Source organism: Erpetoichthys calabaricus, chromosome 7 (genome assembly GCF_900747795.2).
Source record: "Erpetoichthys calabaricus chromosome 7, fErpCal1.3, whole genome shotgun sequence".
NCBI classification, from domain to species: Eukaryota; Metazoa; Chordata; class Cladistia; order Polypteriformes; family Polypteridae; genus Erpetoichthys; species Erpetoichthys calabaricus.
In genome coordinates this window covers 165,280,172-165,302,315 of record NC_041400.2, presented here as the reverse complement: position 1 = coordinate 165,302,315, position 22,144 = coordinate 165,280,172, and the positions used below count along the sequence as shown (strand labels likewise).

The 22,144-nt window shown below is 39.3% G+C and overlaps 1 protein-coding gene across 2 annotated transcripts in view; it reads left to right on the top strand.

Moving 5' to 3' along the window:
- Positions 1–18,799, top strand: part of LOC114654178 (low-density lipoprotein receptor class A domain-containing protein 1-like) — a 29,692-nt gene extending 10,893 nt beyond the window's left edge. The window contains exons 3-6 of one of the 2 annotated variants that reach the window (XM_051929561.1): positions 1,258–1,380; positions 8,573–8,716; positions 14,151–14,273; positions 18,646–18,799. In XM_051929561.1, coding sequence (XP_051785521.1) covers positions 1,258–1,380; positions 8,573–8,716; positions 14,151–14,273; positions 18,646–18,785 — 530 coding nt within the window. In that variant the 3' untranslated portion in view covers positions 18,786–18,799. The remainder of the gene's footprint in view (positions 1–1,257; positions 1,381–8,572; positions 8,717–14,150; positions 14,274–18,645) is intronic. The other variant, XM_051929562.1, reaches the window with a different exon arrangement.
- The last annotated feature ends 3,345 nt before the right edge of the window (positions 18,800–22,144 follow it).

The following is a 22,144-nucleotide window of genomic DNA, read 5'->3' as shown; positions in this document are numbered from 1 at the left end:
GGATTATGGGTAACAACTTCAGGAAAGTAACAGGTGGGATAAACAACAGGCTGTGATTTAAGATCACATGACTGCGGCCTGGATGGTGCTCTAATCAGTCAACCAGGCAGTTTTGCTGCCATATTTTGGGATAATACATAAGATCCCCTCCAGTTAGGATGAAGACCATCTCTTCTGAAAAATCCAGGCCTTTCCCAAAAATCATCCCAATTGTTCACAAACGCTATGCTTTTGTTTGCACACCAGGTTTCTAGCCAGCAGTGAAGGGAATGCAATCTGCTATAAATCACATCCCCTCTATATAATCTTGGTAAGGGGCCAGATACAACTAAATTCCGACATTTTCTTTTAGCTTTGATGCAAAGAGAGATGAAGTTCCTCTTTAATACCTCAGATTGCTGTGAATAAATATCATTAGTGCCGACATGCAGCAATAAGGTAGATACTTCATCGTCGGCGACACGGTCCAATGCGGCCTCTATGCCAGAAATCTTGGCCCTGCGAGGCACTTAACATGAACTGCTGGTTTAACATAGTTTGGAATTCTAACATTCCGCACTATGGAATCGCCAATTATGAGCACTTTCTTATTCTCAGTTTCCACAGGCGCGCTGCGGAGTGCTGAGAATCTGTTCTGGGTCCGAATTGGTGACCTGGGTGCCGGGGGACTACATTTTGGATTCTTAGACCCCCGTCTTACTGTTACCCACTCGCCCTGTGGCTGAATTGGTGCTGCTGACTTTGGCCGTGCACTGACTACAGTGGGGCCAGGAGAGACTGAAGCCGAATCAGAAGTAGCCGAATTGTCTAAACAAACCGAGTCGATCCAATTTTTGGTTTGCCTAATCGCTATCAGATTCCTAATGCGGTCCTCCAATTCGCGTATTTCTCTTTGAACTGTTAAGGTTTTTAAATATGATATTTTCTCTTTAATGTGTGAGTTTTTTTTTTCTGGATGACTAATAAAACAATTTCACGGCAACTTTTCTGTTGAAATGTTTCATGGGAGGTTGTTGCTATGATTGCATATGGAAGTTTGTTTAAGTATAATTTTGTATGTCTCAGTTGGACTTTTATCTGTCATGAGGTTGGGCATGGGGTATTGACATGACTATCATGCTGTGCCAGGTCTTGGTAAAATACTGCATTTACTACATAAATAAACTATTTTAAAAATGTTAAGTCCTAGCAGATTTAATCTAACATTCAAGAGAAACACAAAGCCTGTGATTGTCTTCTTTGTTTTTTTTTTTTCAGTCTGTGGAGGCTGTGTCACCAGGAGATGTCTACTAATTATTTTTGGATCACTGATTATGATAGGGTTAATAGCAGCTGCAATTGCTCTCGGTAGCGTATATGGAATCCCACCTAGAGACACTGGTAAGATCAACCACTACGTGTGAACTGTACACTCTGACATGCATTATAACAGCAAGGTAAAACAAATCTGAAATTCTGATATTAACAATATTCTTAGTAGATGTTTTTAAGTAGCTAAGCTGAACAGAATTATAACATTTACCAAAAGCAGGCGCTGGGACTTTTTTTGGTAGTTTTGTGTGAGAGCCAGCTACATTCATGCCTTATGTGTGTCTAGCAGATCTCTCATTTGAGAAGAACTCTTCCCAATGGCTGGGCACCACCAAGCACAAATGAAAAGCCAAATGTTTCCTTGATTTTACCTGTAGGTTTATTTTTGTGTCAGAATAACACTGTTCTTACCTAAGAAGTTCACTAGTGTTCAAAAGTTTGGAATCACCCAGAAATTTCATTTCCTTAAAAGATTGACATTGGACAATTGATTTCTGAGTGATCCCAACATTGTGTCCATTTCAACCATTACTCTTTTTTGCCGGTTTCAGATATGGCTTTATCTTTGAAACTCTCCCACCAAGGCCAACATCCTGGAGTCATCTTTTCTCTGTTTCAAATAACGCTGGTATTTGGTATGTATATAAAGAAGAAGCCAGCTGAGGACCTGTAATGCATTTGTTTCTCAAACTACAAACTCTGATGTACTTATCATCTTATGCAGTTGTGCACCTTGGTCTTCCCTTTCTTCTTCTCTTGTAGTTAGATCGAGTTTTCCTTGTTCTCTCAAGACAGTACTGGACACCTGTGTATGAAATCTTCAGTTTTTGACAATCTGTTACATGGAATAAGTTTCATTTCACAAAACCACTATGGAGAAAGCCATTCATTTTGGCCATTTTAACCGAAAACTGAACTTTAGGAATGCCACTACCTTACAGCCCAAGAAAAAATAATTTACTTGCTTCATTGAACAGAAAAACAGGTATCAGCTGTGCTAATACATTTGCAAAGAGTAACCTGTTACTATTTATATATAATTAATTAGTAATGAAGAAAAATTACCATTAGGATACTATAGTAAGACCTGGTGAAAATGGGGCCTTGCATTCATATGTGAGTAATAAATTATAAAGCATTCATTTCAAGCAGTAACAGAAATTTGGAACAATCTTTGTCACAGATTTAAATCAATGTACTGGTCCCTTGATAAAAATGTGCCAGTTTCTATCAAAAAGAATACAAACTTCTGGGTGATTCCATACATTTGAATGCAAGTGTACATGGGAATAAATTAAAATGAATATTTGACTGCAAAATTGAAACTATTTCTCTCAGGGATAGTTCCAGTTCAGAATACGATGTCAAGAGGAATGCACAATTAATAATTATTTAAATACACATGGAAATTATGAATAATAATGGATACAAAAGTCTGCAATGGACTAGCATCCTGTCCGGGATTTGTTCCTGCCCTGTACTCTATGCTTGCTGGGATTGGAAGCATTGGAAGCACTGGTGCCTCTCGCACCAGTGTGTTGGAAAATGACTGACTGAATACAAAAGTATGAAGGAGACAGACACCAAATAAGAAAACCACTTTACCACATCAGGCTTGGCTATTCAGTCATTTAGCCCTTAACTTGACTAAGGGGATTGTCGTATTCTGTTTAATATAAATAAACTAGCAGTGTTACCAGGCTTCACTCAGGAAATTTCCTGGGCCTCGGTTATAGAGACGTCAGTTATTTATCAGAAGTGCTATATAACAAATGTACTTTTTTCTCTATAATATTTGTTTTGTTTTTCTCTCAGGGGCTAATATTATTAGGTCACTGAGGCTCCTGACTCTTGGACGTGCTACATACAATTAATGATTGACTTTGGCTTTTGTTGATGGTCACTGCAAAACACAGTTTTACAGGAAACCTTTATGTTTTGAAATGAAATGGGCAATCAGTAGAAATAATCTGGATTTTAATTCCATTTATTTTTATGATTTTCTTCAGTTATATGTTCAAGATTCAATTTTTTTTTCTATCATACCCCAATGGTCAAGTCAATAAAGTTCTAATACTGAATTGTCTTTTAGTTTATTTTAAACAGCAACAATATTTACAGCCTGCACATTTAGGCAGCTAATGCAATGAAGTGAACATTTTTAATTTTGTTTTGTTTTGTTTTTCCTCTATTGCTTGATATGGTAGAAAATAACTGCTGGTAATATGTTCTAATAGATTTGGGTATGTTGAAGTCCACAGAGGTCAATGTCGATGTAAACTGATTTGGGAGACTGTGGTCTCGCTTCAAAGTTTGCAGATGGAAATGAGTTTTATGGGGGACTTTGTTTAAAGTATCGGAACTGTCTGTGATTTTCTCCTTATAATTTTATTGTAATGACATCTTCATGGGTAAAGTAAAGAAGACATGGAAGTCTCCAATGTAGATAACCAAGGTGCTCAGCCTTGCAGGAAACATAACTAATTTTTTGAGTTTAACTGGGAGATGTGTGCAAAAGGCAAAACAAAACAAATGAAATAAAATGAAGAGAACGAAACCGAAATGAAAGTCAAAACTTACAGTCCAAGTCAGGCAAGAAATCAAAAACCAGGCAAGACATGAAAATCAGTCACAAAGAGAATATTATGAGGGTGTGTGAATGATTTATCCACAGATCGGATAAAGCCACTTTTATCTGCAAAAGAACTAGAAGTCATGTCCCCTGAGTAGACGCCCCTAGAAACGTGCTTCACAATGCTAAAAATGGTACTCAAAATGGTTTACACTATCTTGACACAAGGGAAGAACATTTTATGAAGGAGTGAGGTTAGGGTTAGGGCCTAACTCTAGAGTTTTGGGTCAGACTGATGCTTGGATTAAGGAGACTAGGACTCATTTTGAACGTGAAAGAGCATTAAGGCCTAGCCAGGAGTGAAAGTCTGAATTTTCTGTTTTTGAAGAGCCAGGATTATCATAATAAAATTGTACTCAGAAAACCAAAAGTAAAAAAAATGTAAATAATAACACAAAATAAATTTCCTTTGAAGTTTGGTGGCATTCAATAATCTAAATTATTTTCTTAGAAACAAACTAAAGTCCAAATACTGGAGATGCAGATTAAAGTTCTTACAGTGGTTGAAAAATCAAAAATGAAAATGGCAGCAGAAAGGGTCTGTGTACTTTTTGGTATTTGAAATTTCATTTTAGAAGCAAAAACGAAAAAACCAAAATGAAGGGAATTTTCAGATTTTGATTTTTGATTAAAGGATAAAATGAGGGAAAATAAGGTATTGACCCGGTCCGTGTACTTTTTGGTATTTGAAATTTCATTTTAGAAGCAAAAACGGAAAAACGAAAATGAAAGGAATTTTCAGATTTTGATTTTTGATCAAAGAATGAAATGAGGGAAAATAAGGTATTTTTTAATTCTGTGGTAACAAATAGCAGTCATAAACTTAAAATTACACATACTTTTCTCGATTTATTTGTGAATCAAATAATGAAAGTGTTATAGCTCAGAAACAACAAAACAGACGCATTTTCGTTGTGTGAAACCGGAGGTCTTCTTCTGCGCGATTTTTGACGACACGTGCGAACAGCCCTCCTCCTCACAACACATCGACCGACGGCCTTGAAGGTACACTGCATGGCATCAGCAGAGGATGGATCATTAGATAGATAGATAGATAGATAGATAGATAGATAGATAGATAGATAGATAGATAGATAGATAGATAGATAGATAGATAGATAGATAGATAGATAGATACTTTATTAATCTCAAGGGGAAATTCACATACTCCAGCAGCACCTTACTGATACAAAAAAACAATATTAAATTAAAGATTGATAATAATGCAGGTAAAAACAGACAATAACTTTATATAATGTTAACGTTTACCCCCCCTAGGGGGTGGAATTGAAAAGTCGCATATTTTGGGGGAGGAACGATCTCCTCAATCTGTCAGTGGAGCAGGACAGTGACAGCAGTCTGTCGCTGAAGCTGCTCCTCTGTCTGGAGATGATCCTGTTCAGTGGATGCAGTGGATTTTCCATAATTGATAGGAGCCTGCTGAGCGCCTGTCTCTCTGCCACAGATGTCAAACTGTCCAGCTCCATGCCAACAATAGAGCCTGCCTTCCTCACCAGTTTGTCCAGGCGTGAGGCATCTTTCTTCTTAATGCTGCCTCCCCAGCAGACCACCGCGTAGAAGAGGGCGCTCGCCACAACCGTCTCACATTACGTTGTTTTTTCGGAACAGTAAAAGAGTGACACTCCGGGACGAGGACATAACTGCAGAAAAATGAGTCGCATCTTTCAGGTAAAAATACAAGCTTTGCAAACTTTGCTTCATTGATGTGGCAGTTCTTTTATGAATGTTATTGTTATTACTTACTGTGAAACTGATAAAATTTGGTGATTTCATTTACTAACACTAAGTCTGGCAATTTTTATAGTGCTAGCATTTTGAATGGTTGCTCATTGACTTTTACCGGCTACTATACAGTAAACATTTCGAGTATTAACAGTGCGCACAAATGTAACGCATGTTAGGAGAGCAACGTAATTTACAGAAAGTTTTCTTAACATGTGTTATACTTGTCAATGAGAATCCACTCACACATTTACACACATTCAAAATGCTAGCACTATAAAAATTGCCAGATTTAGTGTTAGTAAATGAAATCACCAAATGTTAGCTGCTTCACAGTAAGTAACAACATTAACGTTCATAAAAGAACTGCCACATCAATGAAGCCAAGTTTGCAAAGCTTGTATTTTTACCTGAAAGATGCGACACATTTTTCTGCAGTTATGTCCTCGTCCCGGAGTGTCACTCTTTTACTGTTCCGAAAAACAACGTAATGGTCCATCCTCTGCTGATGCCATGCAGTGTAACTCAAGGCAGTCAGTCTATGTGTTGTGAGGAGGAGGGCTGTTCGTACGTGTCGTCAAAAATCGCACAGAAGAACAAGTACCTCCAGTTTCAGACAACAAAAATGGGTCTGCTTTGTTGTTTTTGAGCTATTACACTTTCATTATTTGAATCACAAATAAATCCAGAAAAGTATGTGTAATTTTTAGTTTATGATTGCTATTTGTTACCACAGAATTAAAAAAATACCTTATTTTCCCTCATTTTATTCTTTAATCAAAAATCAAAATCTGAAAATTCCTTTCATTTTCATTTTTTCGTTTTTGCTTCTAAAATGAAATTTCAAATACCAAAAAGTACACGGACCAGAACGACAGAAGTAGAAACTTCTGCTGGAAAAAACAGCAAGAACAATTAAAAAAAAATAATCAGGAGAAAAATACATAATCCAAAAATGAAACAGTCATAAAACAGAGCTCAGACTAATCATAATCAACTCCAGACAAAAACATCCAAAAACAATACCACAAGTTGAAACCAGAAAATCTTCCATAAAACGGATATGTAAAACACAAAGATGATAAACAAAAAAGGGGTTTGGAATCTGTTCAGTTACTTTTTCAAATAACTCTTGCTAGTTTTTCTAATATTAACTCTGATCTCAAAGAATGAGTAGCCCTGAGATAACAGGATATATACAATGACATTTGGTATATGCAAGGAGGAGTAAAAGAACTGGCCTCTGGTTTATAGAGCAATATGTTTGATGTAATAGTCTCCATAGACCATTGAAAGGGATTAATGGGTCACAGAATGGAAAGAAACATGGGGAAGGAAGAAAATCTTCCATTAGCGTTGGATTTGAGCAATCAATTTTTTATTAAAAATGATGTGTTTATGATGCCAGTGGAAATAAACGATTATGATATAACTGCCTTTACAGATTCAGGATCTGTAGACAGAAGCTACTGTTCAATTACAGTCCATGAGTTATTGTATGGGAAGCCCTTTGGGGAGGGGATCACCACTATTTATTACATGTATTCCATTTTATGTGCTAAACTCCCCAATGTCACAGGCTATTGTGGGTATTCCCTAGTTGACAAAGAAAGAACGGCCAACATAAAATGTAACAAATGTGGACTAAAAAGTGTCTCTTTACAAACAGAGTTACATTATCTGCAGAAATCACCTGCAGAAGTAGATGAATATTTTCAGAAGTATACAATTGCCCTTGATTATATTTCCTCATAAATGTGATCAGCTGAAGGACATTAAAGAGAAAATGTTCACCTTTTTGAGGAATCTTGTGCTGCTAAATTACAACAGATGTAATTCCGCAGCGGACATGTTTTGGTCTGCTAGGCCCCTTAAAATATGACTTTGGACAGCCTACAACTGCAGTGTTCTCCTGGCTCAACATACTGAGAACAACAAATATTAACTAAAAGGAAATACAAAATAAATTTATGAACATAAAGGCACAAACACTTAATAAAACAATACAAAAAGACAATATTTTCAGGAACATAATTTACCAAGTAATACATAAACAATCAAAAAGAGGAAAAAAAAAACCAGCAATATGACCCAGTTATGAACCCCTTGTTGTACTATAAGAGTCAAAAATCCAAAAAAAACGAAATCTCAAATAGAAAACCAAAATCTCTAAACTGTTCTTGCATTGAAAAAAAAAGGGCAGCCAGGCTTAAGGGTCTAACTGGGAAAAGAAGTCAATAGACAGGCAAGGACCAAAACTAGGAAGACAAGAGATCTGAAGACTAAAAAGAAAGGAAAGGCAAAACTCGTAATCGAAAAATGAAAGCAAGGCCGGGGCCAAACCAGAAAATAAACAAGGTTTTTGTGCAAAGGTATTCACAAATTTGGATAGTGAACATTTCAGCTATTGTGGAATTGGCACGGGGGCACATCCTCAGTGGGGGTGTGACCCTGGTAACTGCCTAGCAACCAGGTACCAAAATGCAAAAATTGTCATTTTGAGAGACTGATTTGTTATTGAGACTTCTGGTTAGTTTTGTGATCTTGATGTGTTTCCAACATTGAGCCTTGTTCTACTTTTGTTTTGATAGCTTGGTAGTTTCTGATATTTTGGTTAGTGACCTTCTTTTTAAATCAAACAGCAATTTACTAGAGATAATTTACTTAATCTCTGCCAGTCAATGTATACAAAGAAGCTAAATAATCCTTTTTTTACTCAGCCAAATTGAAATATGAGAGTTTTTATTTTTTTGCTTGGTTGAGAGACACCTCTATTAGAGGATTAATAAAGGAATACTTAGAAGACATCAATGTAATGTTGAATTATTAGCTGTTTTCATATAGTTGATGTAATTGATGAATATGCATATATCAATTTGGTTGTAGGACTCTACACACGAACCTGCAGCTTACAGTCCAACAGCAGTGGCTTCCTGTGTGATGACCGCACCACCTGCTTAACAGCTTCAAGGATATGTGACGGCAAGGTAGACTGCCACAATGGAGAAGATGAATCAAAATTATACTGTGGTATGACATCAAGTATTTATTTCAAGTAAAGTTATATATTCAATTGTGGTCATATTTTGAGGTCATAATAATACCTTCATCAGTTACCACAGTACAACAAAAACAAATACATTTTAAACTGGAAAAATTAGGAAGAATTACTGAAACATTTCTATTGTTGCATCAGCCACAATAGTCATTTAATAACTGGTTTTAATTAGAATTAGGTCTATGACTAGTGTTTGTTGGTGTCAATTGAAACTGAAAAACATTGTCGTTGTGCGAAGAAAGGAGTACAAAGGAATAAATGTTGGGTGCCAACCAGGCTGTCCCAATTTAATCCTTCAGTCCAAACGAAACAAACATTTGACGGCGTGTTAACTAAATAATAATCAATCTTCAAGAAAAATGCAGCACCTTTAGCTCAAAGCTTATGGAGCTCCAGCCAGAAGGGGTGCAGTCTGCTACCCTAAATAGGCATCTTCTCTGCAGTGTGGAGAAGAAAAGGAGACAACACAGTAAGCAATGGCACCCTGTCCATCCCCCGGGTGTTATTATGTTCCTCAAATGAGCCCTTGAGGTGATCCTCTGACCCTCATGAGTGACAATATATATATATATAAATATACTATACTAGTCATTTAGCCCGTTACAATAACGGGCGCTAGAACAGTAGTGCATAAACATTAGTAGGAACAGTCTGTATTAAATGGCAAGGGACTTTGACCTCATTCTTTTTGTTGGTTGAATTTTTCTTTCTTTCAGCCTTTCTTTTGTTGATGTTTACTTGCTGAGCTGGCCGTTCTTAATGGGCTGCCGCCGTGTATTGTGTGTCTTTAATTTTCTGTGACAGTAATACTGTCTTGTATGGCTCTATTCAATAAGGGCGCGAAAAAAAAGGCGAGCTTCAAAAGGGTGACCTCAATTGGGCGCGGCGAATAAAGGCGGTCGTAGATAATTTAGTTCAAACGGCAACAAAGGTGCAGATCTTTATTTACGTGCGCCTTTATTCGCTGCGCCCAATTGAGGTCGCCCTTTTGAGGCTCGCCTTTTTGTGCGCGCCCTTATTGAAGGATGCATGTGCGCGCCCTTATTGAAGGATACCGTCTTGTACGTCCGCTGGCTTGTACATCCGTAATATACCTTTAATTTTCTCTGGCGGTAATACAGGCGTGCGTGTCGGTAATATGCCTTTAATCTCCTCTGACAGTAATACTGGCTTGTATGTGGCTGTAATATGCGTCACTGTATTGTGTACCTTTAATTTCCTCTCGCAGTAATACTGGTTTGTATTTCCGTAAAACGCCTCTAACTTTCTCTGACAGTAATATCGCTCATCGCACCGTGCCCCGCGCATGCGCACTTCATCAGAAGACACCCACACACGGACACCTGGACGCACATAGGGATTTTATATATATAGATATGCTATATTTAGAAGTGACAGGGATGAAAAAACATAGAAAAATCCCTAACATACCCCGTTACTTTCTGGTGATTTAGACCCTGAACAAAGTTCATAGTAGGGCTAAGTCTCCTTTTTATTTTTACCTTCTTCTACGTTCCTTAGATATTTGTGATTGGCCCAAATTACAGTCCTGGAAGTTCTTTCGATTCCATACCTACAGGACGTAAGGTAGTGTGTGTGTCTGTGGTGGGAGGAAAGGGTGCGGGTGGTGCGGGTGATGGTAGAAGTATTGTTATCTTACGGTTTCTACTTTATTTCCTTTCCTTTTTTTTGTTAAGATTTTACAGTCCTGTTTCACTAGCCTAATAAAAAAGAAGCCAAAACAGATTTTTTAATTCACTCAGCTCACCCTATGGGGACAGTGTGAGTGCCTGTTTGAGATAATTAGCTCCCAATGTGAGGCAAACACCACAAAGACTAAATAAAAAGAGCAAACAAAATTAGGGACAAAACGACAACAACAAAATGCTAAAATAGAATATGAAAAAAACACAAGCAAGGAATGTTTTCACTTTTGAAAAACTATGCAAACGGAGAGAGAAAAAAGTCAGATATTTTCCTAAAGGACCAGAGGGTCAAACTCTCATCACACCTCCAGATACTTTTATAAGGAGGAGAACGGTCAACGTGATGCCACACGCAGACTCACATGCCCACGCCTCTCAGATGACATCACAATGTTTCTTTTATGATCTGGAATCATTTTTACATTTGTTTCTGACCTCTTTCCTGTGGTTCTCAACTCTGAATTCCTCTCATTACAAGTTTTTTTATTAATGAGTACCGTATATACTCGCGTTTAAGTTCTCCTGCAGATAAATCAGGGCTTGATTTTACTGCATAATTTCTGGTATTTTTAATAAGTCATATAAGTTGAATGCAGAAAACTCACACTATTGGTCCAAGAGATTATGATGTGCTAACGCCCACCTGAGACAGTAACCACAGAGCGCACAGCCTTTTTTTCTATGTACCTATGTGACCACACAGCAATACCCAAACTATTCAGAAGTGACGTTTGCACTGTTTTGTGTTTTTTGTGTCTCACACCCTCATACACCTTCATCGTAAGAGCATCCCTTATCTACGATGGAGCTTTTGATCAGAAGAAAATATGAAACTGGTTTTAAATTAAAAGTCAGTGAAGTGGCGAAAGAACTGGGTAACTGTGCTACTGCAACAAAATTCGATGTGTCTGAGAAACTGATGTGAGATTGGAGGAAGCAAGAAGGTGTAAAAAACAAAAAAAATTAAGTGTCGCATTTTTGAACAGACGTATAAGTTGGGGTCTTATTTTATGATCGATTTTTTGGGTTTCAAGACCTGACTTATATGTGAGTATATACAGTATTTCTTTTGTTTATAGATTTTTCCAAAGTGTATTTATGAATGTTAAACATACTTAACATTTTCCCAAAATATCATTATTGTTTATTTCAGGCCTCACCCTGTCTGTTTACTGTTGCAATAGTTTTCTACACTGGGATGACAGAGACTGTGCAGCATGTGACATCACCTATGGGATGAATTGTAGATAAGATTTTAAAAAATCCCCTTCATTTGCATGTGCTTTACTTATAGACTACTCTGGTTTTGATCCTTCTGATTTAATTCCCAGACTAAAATTTCTGGTTAGCATTTTGAGTTTAGATTTAACATATGACCAGTTTTTTGGTTTAGAACTTTGCCTCTTTTATTTTGTAGTCACTATTATATCAGTCAGCTGCCTAGTCAAAATGGAGCAACAGTAGCACCATCTTGGATCCTCAGATGTTTGAAAATTGAAAGAACATATTATGAAAAGGAGTTAAGTATCATAGTGGACTCGTGACTATTAACTTCCAGACAGTGTTCAGAAGCCATTAAGAAGGCTAACAGAATGTTAGGTTATATATCGTCCTGATGTGTGGAGTACAAGTCCAAGGAGGTTATGCTCAAGATTTATAAAGCACTAATGGGGGAACCTTCTGGAGTACTGTGTGCAGTTTTGGTCTCCAGGTTACAAAAAGGACATAGCAGCAACTGAAGAAGTCCAGAGGAGAGCATCTAGGCTGATCCCAGGGCTGTAGGGGATGAGTTCTGAGGAAATGCAAAACGAGCTGAGCCTTTTCAGTTTAAGCAAAAGTAGATTAAGAGGAGACATGATTGAAGTGTTTAAAATTATGAAGGGAATTAGCACAGTAGATCAAGACTGTTACTTTAAAATGAGTTCAACAAGAACACGGGGACACAGTTGGAAACTTGTTAAGGGTAAATTTTGCACAAACATTAGGAAGTTTATCATCACACAGAGAACCACAGACAAATCGGAGAGTTACCAAGAAGTGTAATTGACAATAAGAACCACAGACAAATCGGAGAGTTACCAAGAAGTGTAATTGACAATAAAACTTTAGTCATCTTCAAAACTCGATGATGTTTTTTTGGAAGAATCAAGTAGATAGGACTGGCAAGCTTTGTTAGGCTGAATGGCCTGTTCTCATCTAGATTGTTCTAAAGTTATAAAATAGTGTGAGATTATCAGCCAGCAAAAGCAAAGAAGAACAAAGATGTAAAATTTGAAAATACGCTCACTCTACTGCAGAACCAGTCATTTACAAAATTTCTTAAGTTGATTCTTCCCCAGGACAGTGTAGTGAGTAGTATTCCTTATTACAGAAAATGGTCCTTGGATCGATATATGGCTAGGATGGCTTCTGTAAGAAGCTCACATGTTTGTTTTTTGGTAGTGTAGGTTTTTTGAGGAATATTATTTCCTTCCACTGAGCAAAAATATGTGTCAAGGTTTCTAAACAACTCTAAATTGTTTCAGTGTGTGAATATGTGCATGAAGTTGTCCTGTTCTGCTTTGTGATTCTGAGTGTTTTATCATCCAGAGCTAATTCCTTTCTTCTTTGTGTCTTTTGCTGCAAGGATAGCTTCTGGTTACCTTAATCCATAAGCAGGCTAAAACAATTACAAAATTGGACAAATGCAATGAGTGATATGGTGGGTATATTGACTACAGCTGCTCTCTCAATGATTCAGCATCCTAGGTTTGGATGCCAATCAATGTCTGAATAGAGTCTGCATGCTCTCATTGTGTCTGCATAGTCCAGGTTTACTTCCATATGCCTAAAGATGTACATGTTAGATTAGTTGGAAAGTTCAGATTGGCCCTATGTTACTGTGAGTCTGTACATGAGTGGGCCCTGCTATGGATTGTTGCCCAGTGCAGGGTTGATTTCTATCAGCATGGTCTAGCCTTCTTTGAGCCTAATTTAATGTCACTGTATACTATGGATAAATAGAATTTTGCTATCTAATGACATTTAATAATATGATCCTTCTGGATAGGTCAGAAAAACTACAGAAAGTTATTCAAGTGGCAGCGTGCATGCTTGTGATGCCCTCTAGTGATAAAGTTCCAGGATAAATTTAAATTAAATAAATGGTCTTCTTTTCAAAAGTTATCAGATACCCAAATCTGTTTAATTCAATTCAGACTCTTAGGGAGCCAAAGCATTTAATGGAAGCACTAGGCATAAAGCTTGATAGTACCCATCTAAAGGCTTTCAGATCTAAGTTTAGCCATTTTAGGTAAAGGATGACATGTCATTTATGGTTGGTGGATTCTTCAAAACCTAGTAACAGTTGGCAAAAACATTTACACTTTTATCAAAGGCAGTTTTTGTAACAACGTTTTATGTCTTTTGGGATACCCTGGAACTAACAATGACCAAATCTTTCCTGTCAGAGTGGTGAGGCCACTTGGTGCCATTCTAGATTATTTTGTACCCTAATACTTTGAAACTCCTGCGGTATTTCACCACACTGAAATTTCTGACTGGGAGGTTTGCTCTATATTAGGATCTGTATTGAGTAAAGCCATGGAGCAACATTAGATAGATAGATACATTAAGAAATAATTTGAAGGATAAGAGGCAATGGTGCAGAAGACAGGAGGGATCACTGATGCACATGTATATGTTCGCTTCTCTTCTACAGGAAATCTACCTCACAGTCTTCCCAGTGACTTGGTTTTCATGTGTGCTAATAAAATCTCATGGACCTACATTGACAATGTATGTGATGCTAAGAATGACTGCGGAGACTGCTCTGATGAAACAAGTAAGTATTGAACTAAAACATGATTTACAGGCCTCAAGGAGCACAGATTTGGATGGTATAGTAGCTCAGTCATTCGAATCTGACTATGTAGAGTCTATGTAGAGTTTTCTGTCACATGCCAAAAATGTATAAGTTACGCTGATTAATGAGTATCCTGTTCCAGTTTGATTCCTACTTTGGCCCAATGCTGCTCAGATTAACTCAGAATTTACCAGCAAACATGAATTTGACTTCCTTCTCTCCATCATATCTCCTAACTCTCTCCCCTTACCAGTCATACTGCCAACATTCAAAGTTCCTACCCTCACTTCCACTCTTTTTACCTTCCTCTTCTCATCCTGCCTTTGGAGATGCCTTTCCTCTCTTTTCATCCTCCTTCAGCCAACAGTAGCCCAATTTCTGCCAGCACGCTGTTGGCTAACAGTACTGGCGGCAGCCATTGTTAACCTGGGCTTTGACCGATCCGGTATGGAAATTTGTATTGTTGTCCGCATATTGATCTGCCAAAATTTTACACCGGATGCCCTTCCTGACGTAACCCATCCCATTTATGGAACCGGCATGAAGAAACACACTGGTTTGTGCATGCCCTGTGGCTGAGTTATTTAGGAGCATTTACAGAACAAAATTAAATATATTTCAATTTATACTAATCAGTATACAGATAAATGGTTTTAGTTACATTCCTTATGCCATCAAGTATTATGTAAAGCACCAAATTAGTTAGACATATTACAAGTGTTAAGTAAATAATTGATAAATAAAAATATGACTTGTTATATGTAACAAAATATAAAGTTAAATGTTATATATGGTCTTATCTTCTAATATAAATGTGCTGATGCAAAGAAAGTCAAGATGTCCTACCTTAACAGGCAGGCAGTTTCAAATACATTTTCCTTTACACGATGGGTCTGCACTCGGCCTGTTTTTGACGCCATTTCTGGTGTGCATTTTACACCTCCTGGTTTTAATTTTCTTTTCACAATAATACTGAGACCATTGTAATCTAACAATGAGCACTTCTTGGTCTTTGACTTATTTCCTTGCTTTGTTTCAAGTGTTTCAATGAAAGGCATGTCATGATGAACACATACAAGTGCAAAAGGGATAAACCTACCAAGAAGTGCAGCTGGATGATAAATTGGACTGGACTGCCAATACTGATGCTCTGTGCAAGAGAGGACAGAGCCGACTATACTTCCTTAGAAGGCTGGCGTCCTTCAGCATCTGCAATAAGATGCTGCAGATGCTCTATCAGATGGTTGTGGCGAGCGCCCTCTTCTACGCGGTGGTGTGCTGGGGAGGCAGCATTAAGAAGAGGGACGCCTCACACCTGGACAAACTGGTGAGGAAGGCAGGCTCTATTGTAGGCATGGAGCTGGACAGTTTGACATTCGTGGCAGAGTGATGGGTGCTGAGCAGGCTCCTGGCAATCATGGAGAATCCACTGCATCCACTAAACAGCATCATCTCCAGACAGAGGAGCAGCTTCAGTGACAGACTGCTGTCACTGTCCTGCTCCACTGACAGACTGAGGAGATTGTTCCTCCCCCACACTATGCGACTCTTCAATTCCACCCGGGGGGGGTAAACGTTAACATTATACAAAGTTATTGTCTGTTATACCTGCATTTTTTATCACTCTTTAATTTCATATTTTTTTATCAGTATGCTGCTGCTGGAGTATGTGAATTTCCCCTTGGAATTAATAAAGTACCTATCTATCTATCTATCTATCTATCTATCTATCTATCTATCTATCTATCTATCTATCTATCTATCTATCTATCTATCTATCTATCTATCTATCTATCTATCTATCTATCTATCTATCTATCTATCTATCTATCTATCTATCTAAGAAAGATGTTGGTTTCAATGATATTTAAAACTGTTAATGCTGAATGTTAAATTGAAGATCTGCCTGTTCTCCTCGTTCACTGGTGAAGAAACACAACCAGTCCCTGAGCAGTCTCCTGGACTTCCACGCCCCCTTAACATCCAGGTCCATCTCATTCTCGTGCTCAGCACCTTGGTACACCTGTGAGCTGCGAAAAATGAAGGCGGCTGGGCATGTCCTTGAGCGGCGGCTCAAGGCCTCTGGGCTGACTGTCCACAAACAGGCTTACAGGGAACACAAGAGGGCGTATGCAGAAGCTCTGAAGGTTGCACGGTCCAGGTTTTATTCCACCGTCATCAGAAACAGCTCCAGGAATCCCAAAAAACTTTTTTCAACTATAAATCACCTTCTCAAACCTCCTTCACCTGCTCACTCCGAGGCCACCGATGAGAGGTGCAACATGCACATCAATTTTTTCAAACAAAAAGTTGATAACATCTGCTTACACCTCTCCACTATGGATATCCTGCCCTCCCCATTTGTCGACCCACTGTCTGAGACTGTCCAGCCCCTTTGCTCCTTCTCTGTTGCCACACGGGAAGAGGTGGAGGACGTCATCAGGAAAATGAAACCGTCTACCAGTTCCCTGGACCCTTTTCTCTCAGCCCTGCTGAGGGCCAACATCTCTGCCGTCTCTCCACTTATCACCAGGATTATAAATCATTCCCTTCTGGCTGGCCATGTTCCTTCTGCACTAAAAACTGCTGTCATCAGACCTCTACTGAAAAAACCCACCCTGGATCCTGAAGTTCTCTCTAACTATAGGCCCATCTCCAATCTTCCATTCCTCTCCAAAGTTCTGGAAAAAACAGTTGCAGCACAACTTCATGATCACCTCAAACTGAATAACCTGTTTGAAAAGTTTCAGTCTGGTTTCCGCCCTGGCCACAAATGAACCTTCTGATGGCAGCAGATACTGGTTCCCCTTCTCTACTCATCCTTCTTGATCTGACAGCTGCTTTTGACACAATAGACCACAACATCCTCCTTCACCGCCTGCAATACACTATTGGACTCTCAGGAAATGTTTACAACTGGTTCACATCATACCTGACCAGCAGAACTGAGCATGTCGCCCTGGGCAGTGCAAAATCTCACACCTACAACGTTACCTGTTATGTCCCACAGGGCTCTGTGCTAGGCCCCATCCTTTTCACCATCTATATGCTCCCCCTTGGAATTGTCATTAGCAGACATGGTTTATCTTTCCATTGCTTTACCTCAGGACTACCCCCACCTCCTCTATTGCTCTTCTGCCAACATCTACACTGACTACCTGCCTGGAGGAGATAGAGGCATGGATGAGGCTCAGCTTCCTTCAGCTGAACAGATCCAAAAAGGAAGCCATTTTAGTTGGCACACCACACCATCTCCGCTCTTCTACCATCACCAGTATCACTTTCTCTGGCCAAAACATCCCCCTTTCCACATCTGTCACCAATTTGGGTGTTAAAATGGACTCACAACTCACCTTTGACACCCACATCAAACACCTCTGTAAGTCATCTTTCTACCACCTCAAGAACATCGCCAAACTCCGCCCAACACTCACCCTGGTAGATGCAGAGATGCTCGTCTATGCCTTTGTCTCCTCCAGGCTGGATTACTGTAATGCGCTCCTCATTGGGATTCCTGGCAAGAGTATCCAGAGACTTCAGTATATTCAGAACAGCGCTGCCAGGATCCTGATGAGGGTGCGAAAGCATGATCACATCACCCCCATCCTGAAAACCCTTCACTGGCTCCCTGTCCTACTCAGAATAGAGTACAAGGTCTCCCTCTTCACCCATCAGTGCATTTATGGACATGCTCCTCCTTTACTCACAGGAACTTCTCACCCCTCATACCTCTTCACGTACCCTCCGCTCTGTACACACTAACACTTTCCAAGTCCCTAGAACCAAGCTTCGCAGTATGGGTGATAGGGCTTTTTCATCTGTGGCGCCGAGGCTGTGGAACGCCCTCCCTGACTACCTGAGAGCCCCACAGTCGACTGATACTTTTAAACAAAACCTAAAAACTCATCTTTTCAGAAAGACATTTTGTTAAAGTATTTTATAGATTTTATTTTGACTCTGTAGCACTTTGAGATTGCCAAAATATAAAGTGTAATACAAATAAAATTTATTATTATTATTATTATTATTATTAAACCTGTCTTTCATTGAAACACACAGCATTGCAGGAATGATGTCTTCCTTCCATATAATACAGACCTTTCAGGAAGTAACCATTAATAATATTTTTAGCAAAAATGCACACATTTTCCTGTTTTGACCATACAAATGGATATTGGACATGTAGATTGTACAACATGTTGTGAAGACAATTGAGCAGTGATTAAAAACATCCTATTGATGGCTCCTTGATTTTATCAAACTGTCTCTTCAGTCTTCCTTCTATAGAAACAGAATGGAGATGTTAACCAGGATAACATCTAAGTAACCCAATGTTTTGCTCTCTTTTCAGCTAAGAAGTGTCTCTCCTGCCTTGGGTGGAGATGCAATACTGTTTTCTTCAAAGACTGTGACTGCATCCCTAAGTCACGCTGCAAGGATACATTTCAAGACTGTGACGACTGGAGTGATGAAAATGTCTGTCAACCATAAAATAATTAATTGTGAAAGAACAGACAAAAAACAAAATTATAAATATAAGCTGCATGTTGTAAACGGGCGGCACTGTGGCACAGTGGTAGTGCTGCTGCCTCGCAGTAAGGAGACCTGGGTTCGCTTCCTGGGTCATCCCTGCGTGGAGTTTGCATGTTCTCCCCGTGTCTGCGTGGGTTTCCTCCCACAGTCCAAAGACATGCAGATTAGGTCGATTGACGATTCTAAATTGGCCCTGGTGTGTGGGTGTGGGTGTGTGTGTGTGTCCTGTGGTGGGTTGGCGCCCTGCCCGGGATTGGTTCCCTGCCTTGTGCCCTGTGTTCGGATTCAGCGGGTTGGAAAATGGATGGATGGATGGATGTTGTAAACAGGTATGTTATGAACAATAAGGGATGTAACCCTTAAGAAGTGATTCACATTTGCCCACATTGACATAACAGCTGGAAAATAAGTCTTTGGAACTGAGGTCTGCTGTCAAGGAGGACTGGGCCACCTCTTTTAATGATACCATTATAAGATGACAACGTCTCACTTCTTGAACCTTCTGTGTTTTTCAGCTTTGAGGAAATGTTTGATCATCTAGCCTGGCTTTCCTTATGGTAACATAGAAAGTAGGCTTCTGTGTGCTTTACTTTAATTTCACATGACCATGCCTGGCCCCACAAATCAAAAAATAAAGAGCTAATTGTGGACATTGAAAGGCTCACCACATTATGAAATAGGAGGAGATGAAAATTTTTTAGAATTCCGAGGTATTGAAGGAAATGTCCTAAGATTCGCTGTGAGGATTCAAGTGTTGCCTGTCACTGACTGTTGCTGCCTAGAGAGGAGGCCTGACTCGATATAACTCTGGTGACTCTGAACATGCAATGGTCCTCCTGTGAATAACCCAGGATCTTACATGGCAGTTAATATCAAAATCAGTATTGAAGGACTGCTGAATAAATAAGGCCAGTGTCACATTACAGGATTTTGAATCTGAGAGCACATCACACTTTATGACTCGTTGCCTAGAAGATCTCAGACTACACTACAAGGAATTGCAGGGGATGACTACTTTTCTGTTTCTCAGCATATTTGCAGATTTTCTGTTGCAAAGTTGACACATTTTTTGCAGCCAATCAATGTAGAGTGTTGAACTCAATTTTATTGAGGGCCAAAAATACACTTTACAGTGGGGCAAAAAAGTATTTAATCAGCCACCAATTGTGCAAGTTCTCCCACTTAAAAAGATGAGAGAGGCCCTTAATTTTCATCATAGGTATACCACAACTATGAGAGACAAAAATGAGAAAAAAAAAATCCAGAAAATCACATTGTCTGATTTTTAAAGAATTTATTTGCAAATTATGGTGGAAAATAAGTATTTGGTCACCTACAAATAAGCAAGATTTCTGGCTCTCACAGCCCTGTAACTTCTTCTGTAAAAGGCTCCTCTGTCCTCCACTCGTTACCTGTATTAATGGCACCTGTTTGAACTTGTTATCAATATAAAAGACACCTGTCCACAGCCTCAAACAGTCACACTCCAAACTCCACTATGGCCAAGACCAAAGAGCTGTCAAAGGACACCAGAAACAAAATTGTAGACCTGCACCAGGCTGGGAAGACTGAATCTGCAATAGGTAAGCAGCTTGGTGTGAAGAAATCAACTGTGGGAGCAATTATTAGAAAATGGAAGACATACAAGACCACTGATAACCTCCCTCGATCTGGGGCTGCATGCAAGATCTCACCCCGTGGGGTCAAAATGATCACAAGAACAGTGAGCAAAAATCCCAGAACCACACGGGGGGACCTAGTGAATGACCTGCAGAGAGCTGGGACCAAAGTAACAAAGGCTACCATCAGTAACGCACTACGCCGCCAGGGACTCAAATCCTGCAGTGCCAGACGTGTCCCCCTGCTTAAGCCAGTACATGTGCAGGCCCGTCTGAAGTTTGCTAGAGAGCATTTGGATGATCCAGAAGAGGAATGGGAGAATGTCATATGGTCAGATGAAACCAAAATAGAACTTTTTGGTAAAAACTCTACTCATTGTGTTTGGAGGAGAAAGAATGCTGAGTTGCATCCAAAGAACACCATACCTACTGTAAAGCATGGGGGTGGAACCATCATGCTTTGGGGCTGTTTTTCTGCAAAGAGACCAGGACGACTGATCCGTGGAAAGGAAAGAATGAATGGGGCCATGTATCGTCAGATTTTGAGTGAAAACCTCCTTCCATCAGCAAGGGCATTGAAGATGAAACGTGGATGGGTCTTTCAGCATGACAATGATCCCAAACACACCGCCCGGGTAACGAAGGAGTGGCTTCGTAAGAAGCATTTCAAGGTCCTGGAGTGGCCTAGCCAGTCTCCAGATTTCAACCCCATAGAAAATCTTTGGAGGGAATTGAAAGTCTCTGTTGCCCAGCGACAGCCCCAAAACATCACTGCTCTAGAAGAGATCTGCATGGAGGAATGGGCCAAAATACCAGCAACAGTGTGTGAAAACCTTGTGAAGACTTACAGAAAACGTTTGACCTCTGTCATTGCCAACAAAGGGTATATAACAAAGTATTGAGATGAACTTTTGTTATTGACTAAATACTTTTTTGCCCCACTGTATATACCCAATGCCGGACAAAACATATCAACAAACTCCCACCACATAGGCCATTCAAGAACTGACGGTTCACTTACTGCCTAATATAAAGTGTGTCGTCCATTGTAACGAAATAATGAATGTTATTCCCTTCACTTGTCAGTGGTTTTAATGTTGTGGCTGATTATACTGTAAATATATCTTGTATATAAACGTCTAAGCGTGTAAGTGTGTGTGTCTGTCCGGCACGGAAGTGAGAGGTGGAGTTGGGCTAAGGGCTCCACCTCTGAGGATATGCAAGTGAGGCGAGCACATCGGGAAAGCGAAACCTCTGAAGAAAGAGTCACTCGCTTAGCCACTAATACAGAAGCGAGACGAGCACATTGGCAAAATGGTATCCCCTTTACTTTTCCTCCCACCACTAATGCAGAAGCGAGGCAAACACGTTGGCAAAACGAAACCTCTGAAGAAAGACAAATTCCCTTAGCCGCTAAAGCACATCGGCAAAACAAATCCTCCCTAGGAGAGAGAGGCACAGTAACTCCTTTCTATTACCTGACATCTCAACATTTCATTTTTTTTTTCTGATGATTTTAAAAGTTTCTAGGACCCCAGGCTTTTTACATCACACTCTTACACAGCTAGTGTATACAGTATATGTGCTTTCTTAATTTGTTTATTTTTAATAAATTTGCAAAAATATCAAGTAAACTTTTTTCACGTTGTCATTATGGGGTGTTGTGCATAGAATTCTGAGAAAAAAAAAGAATTTAAT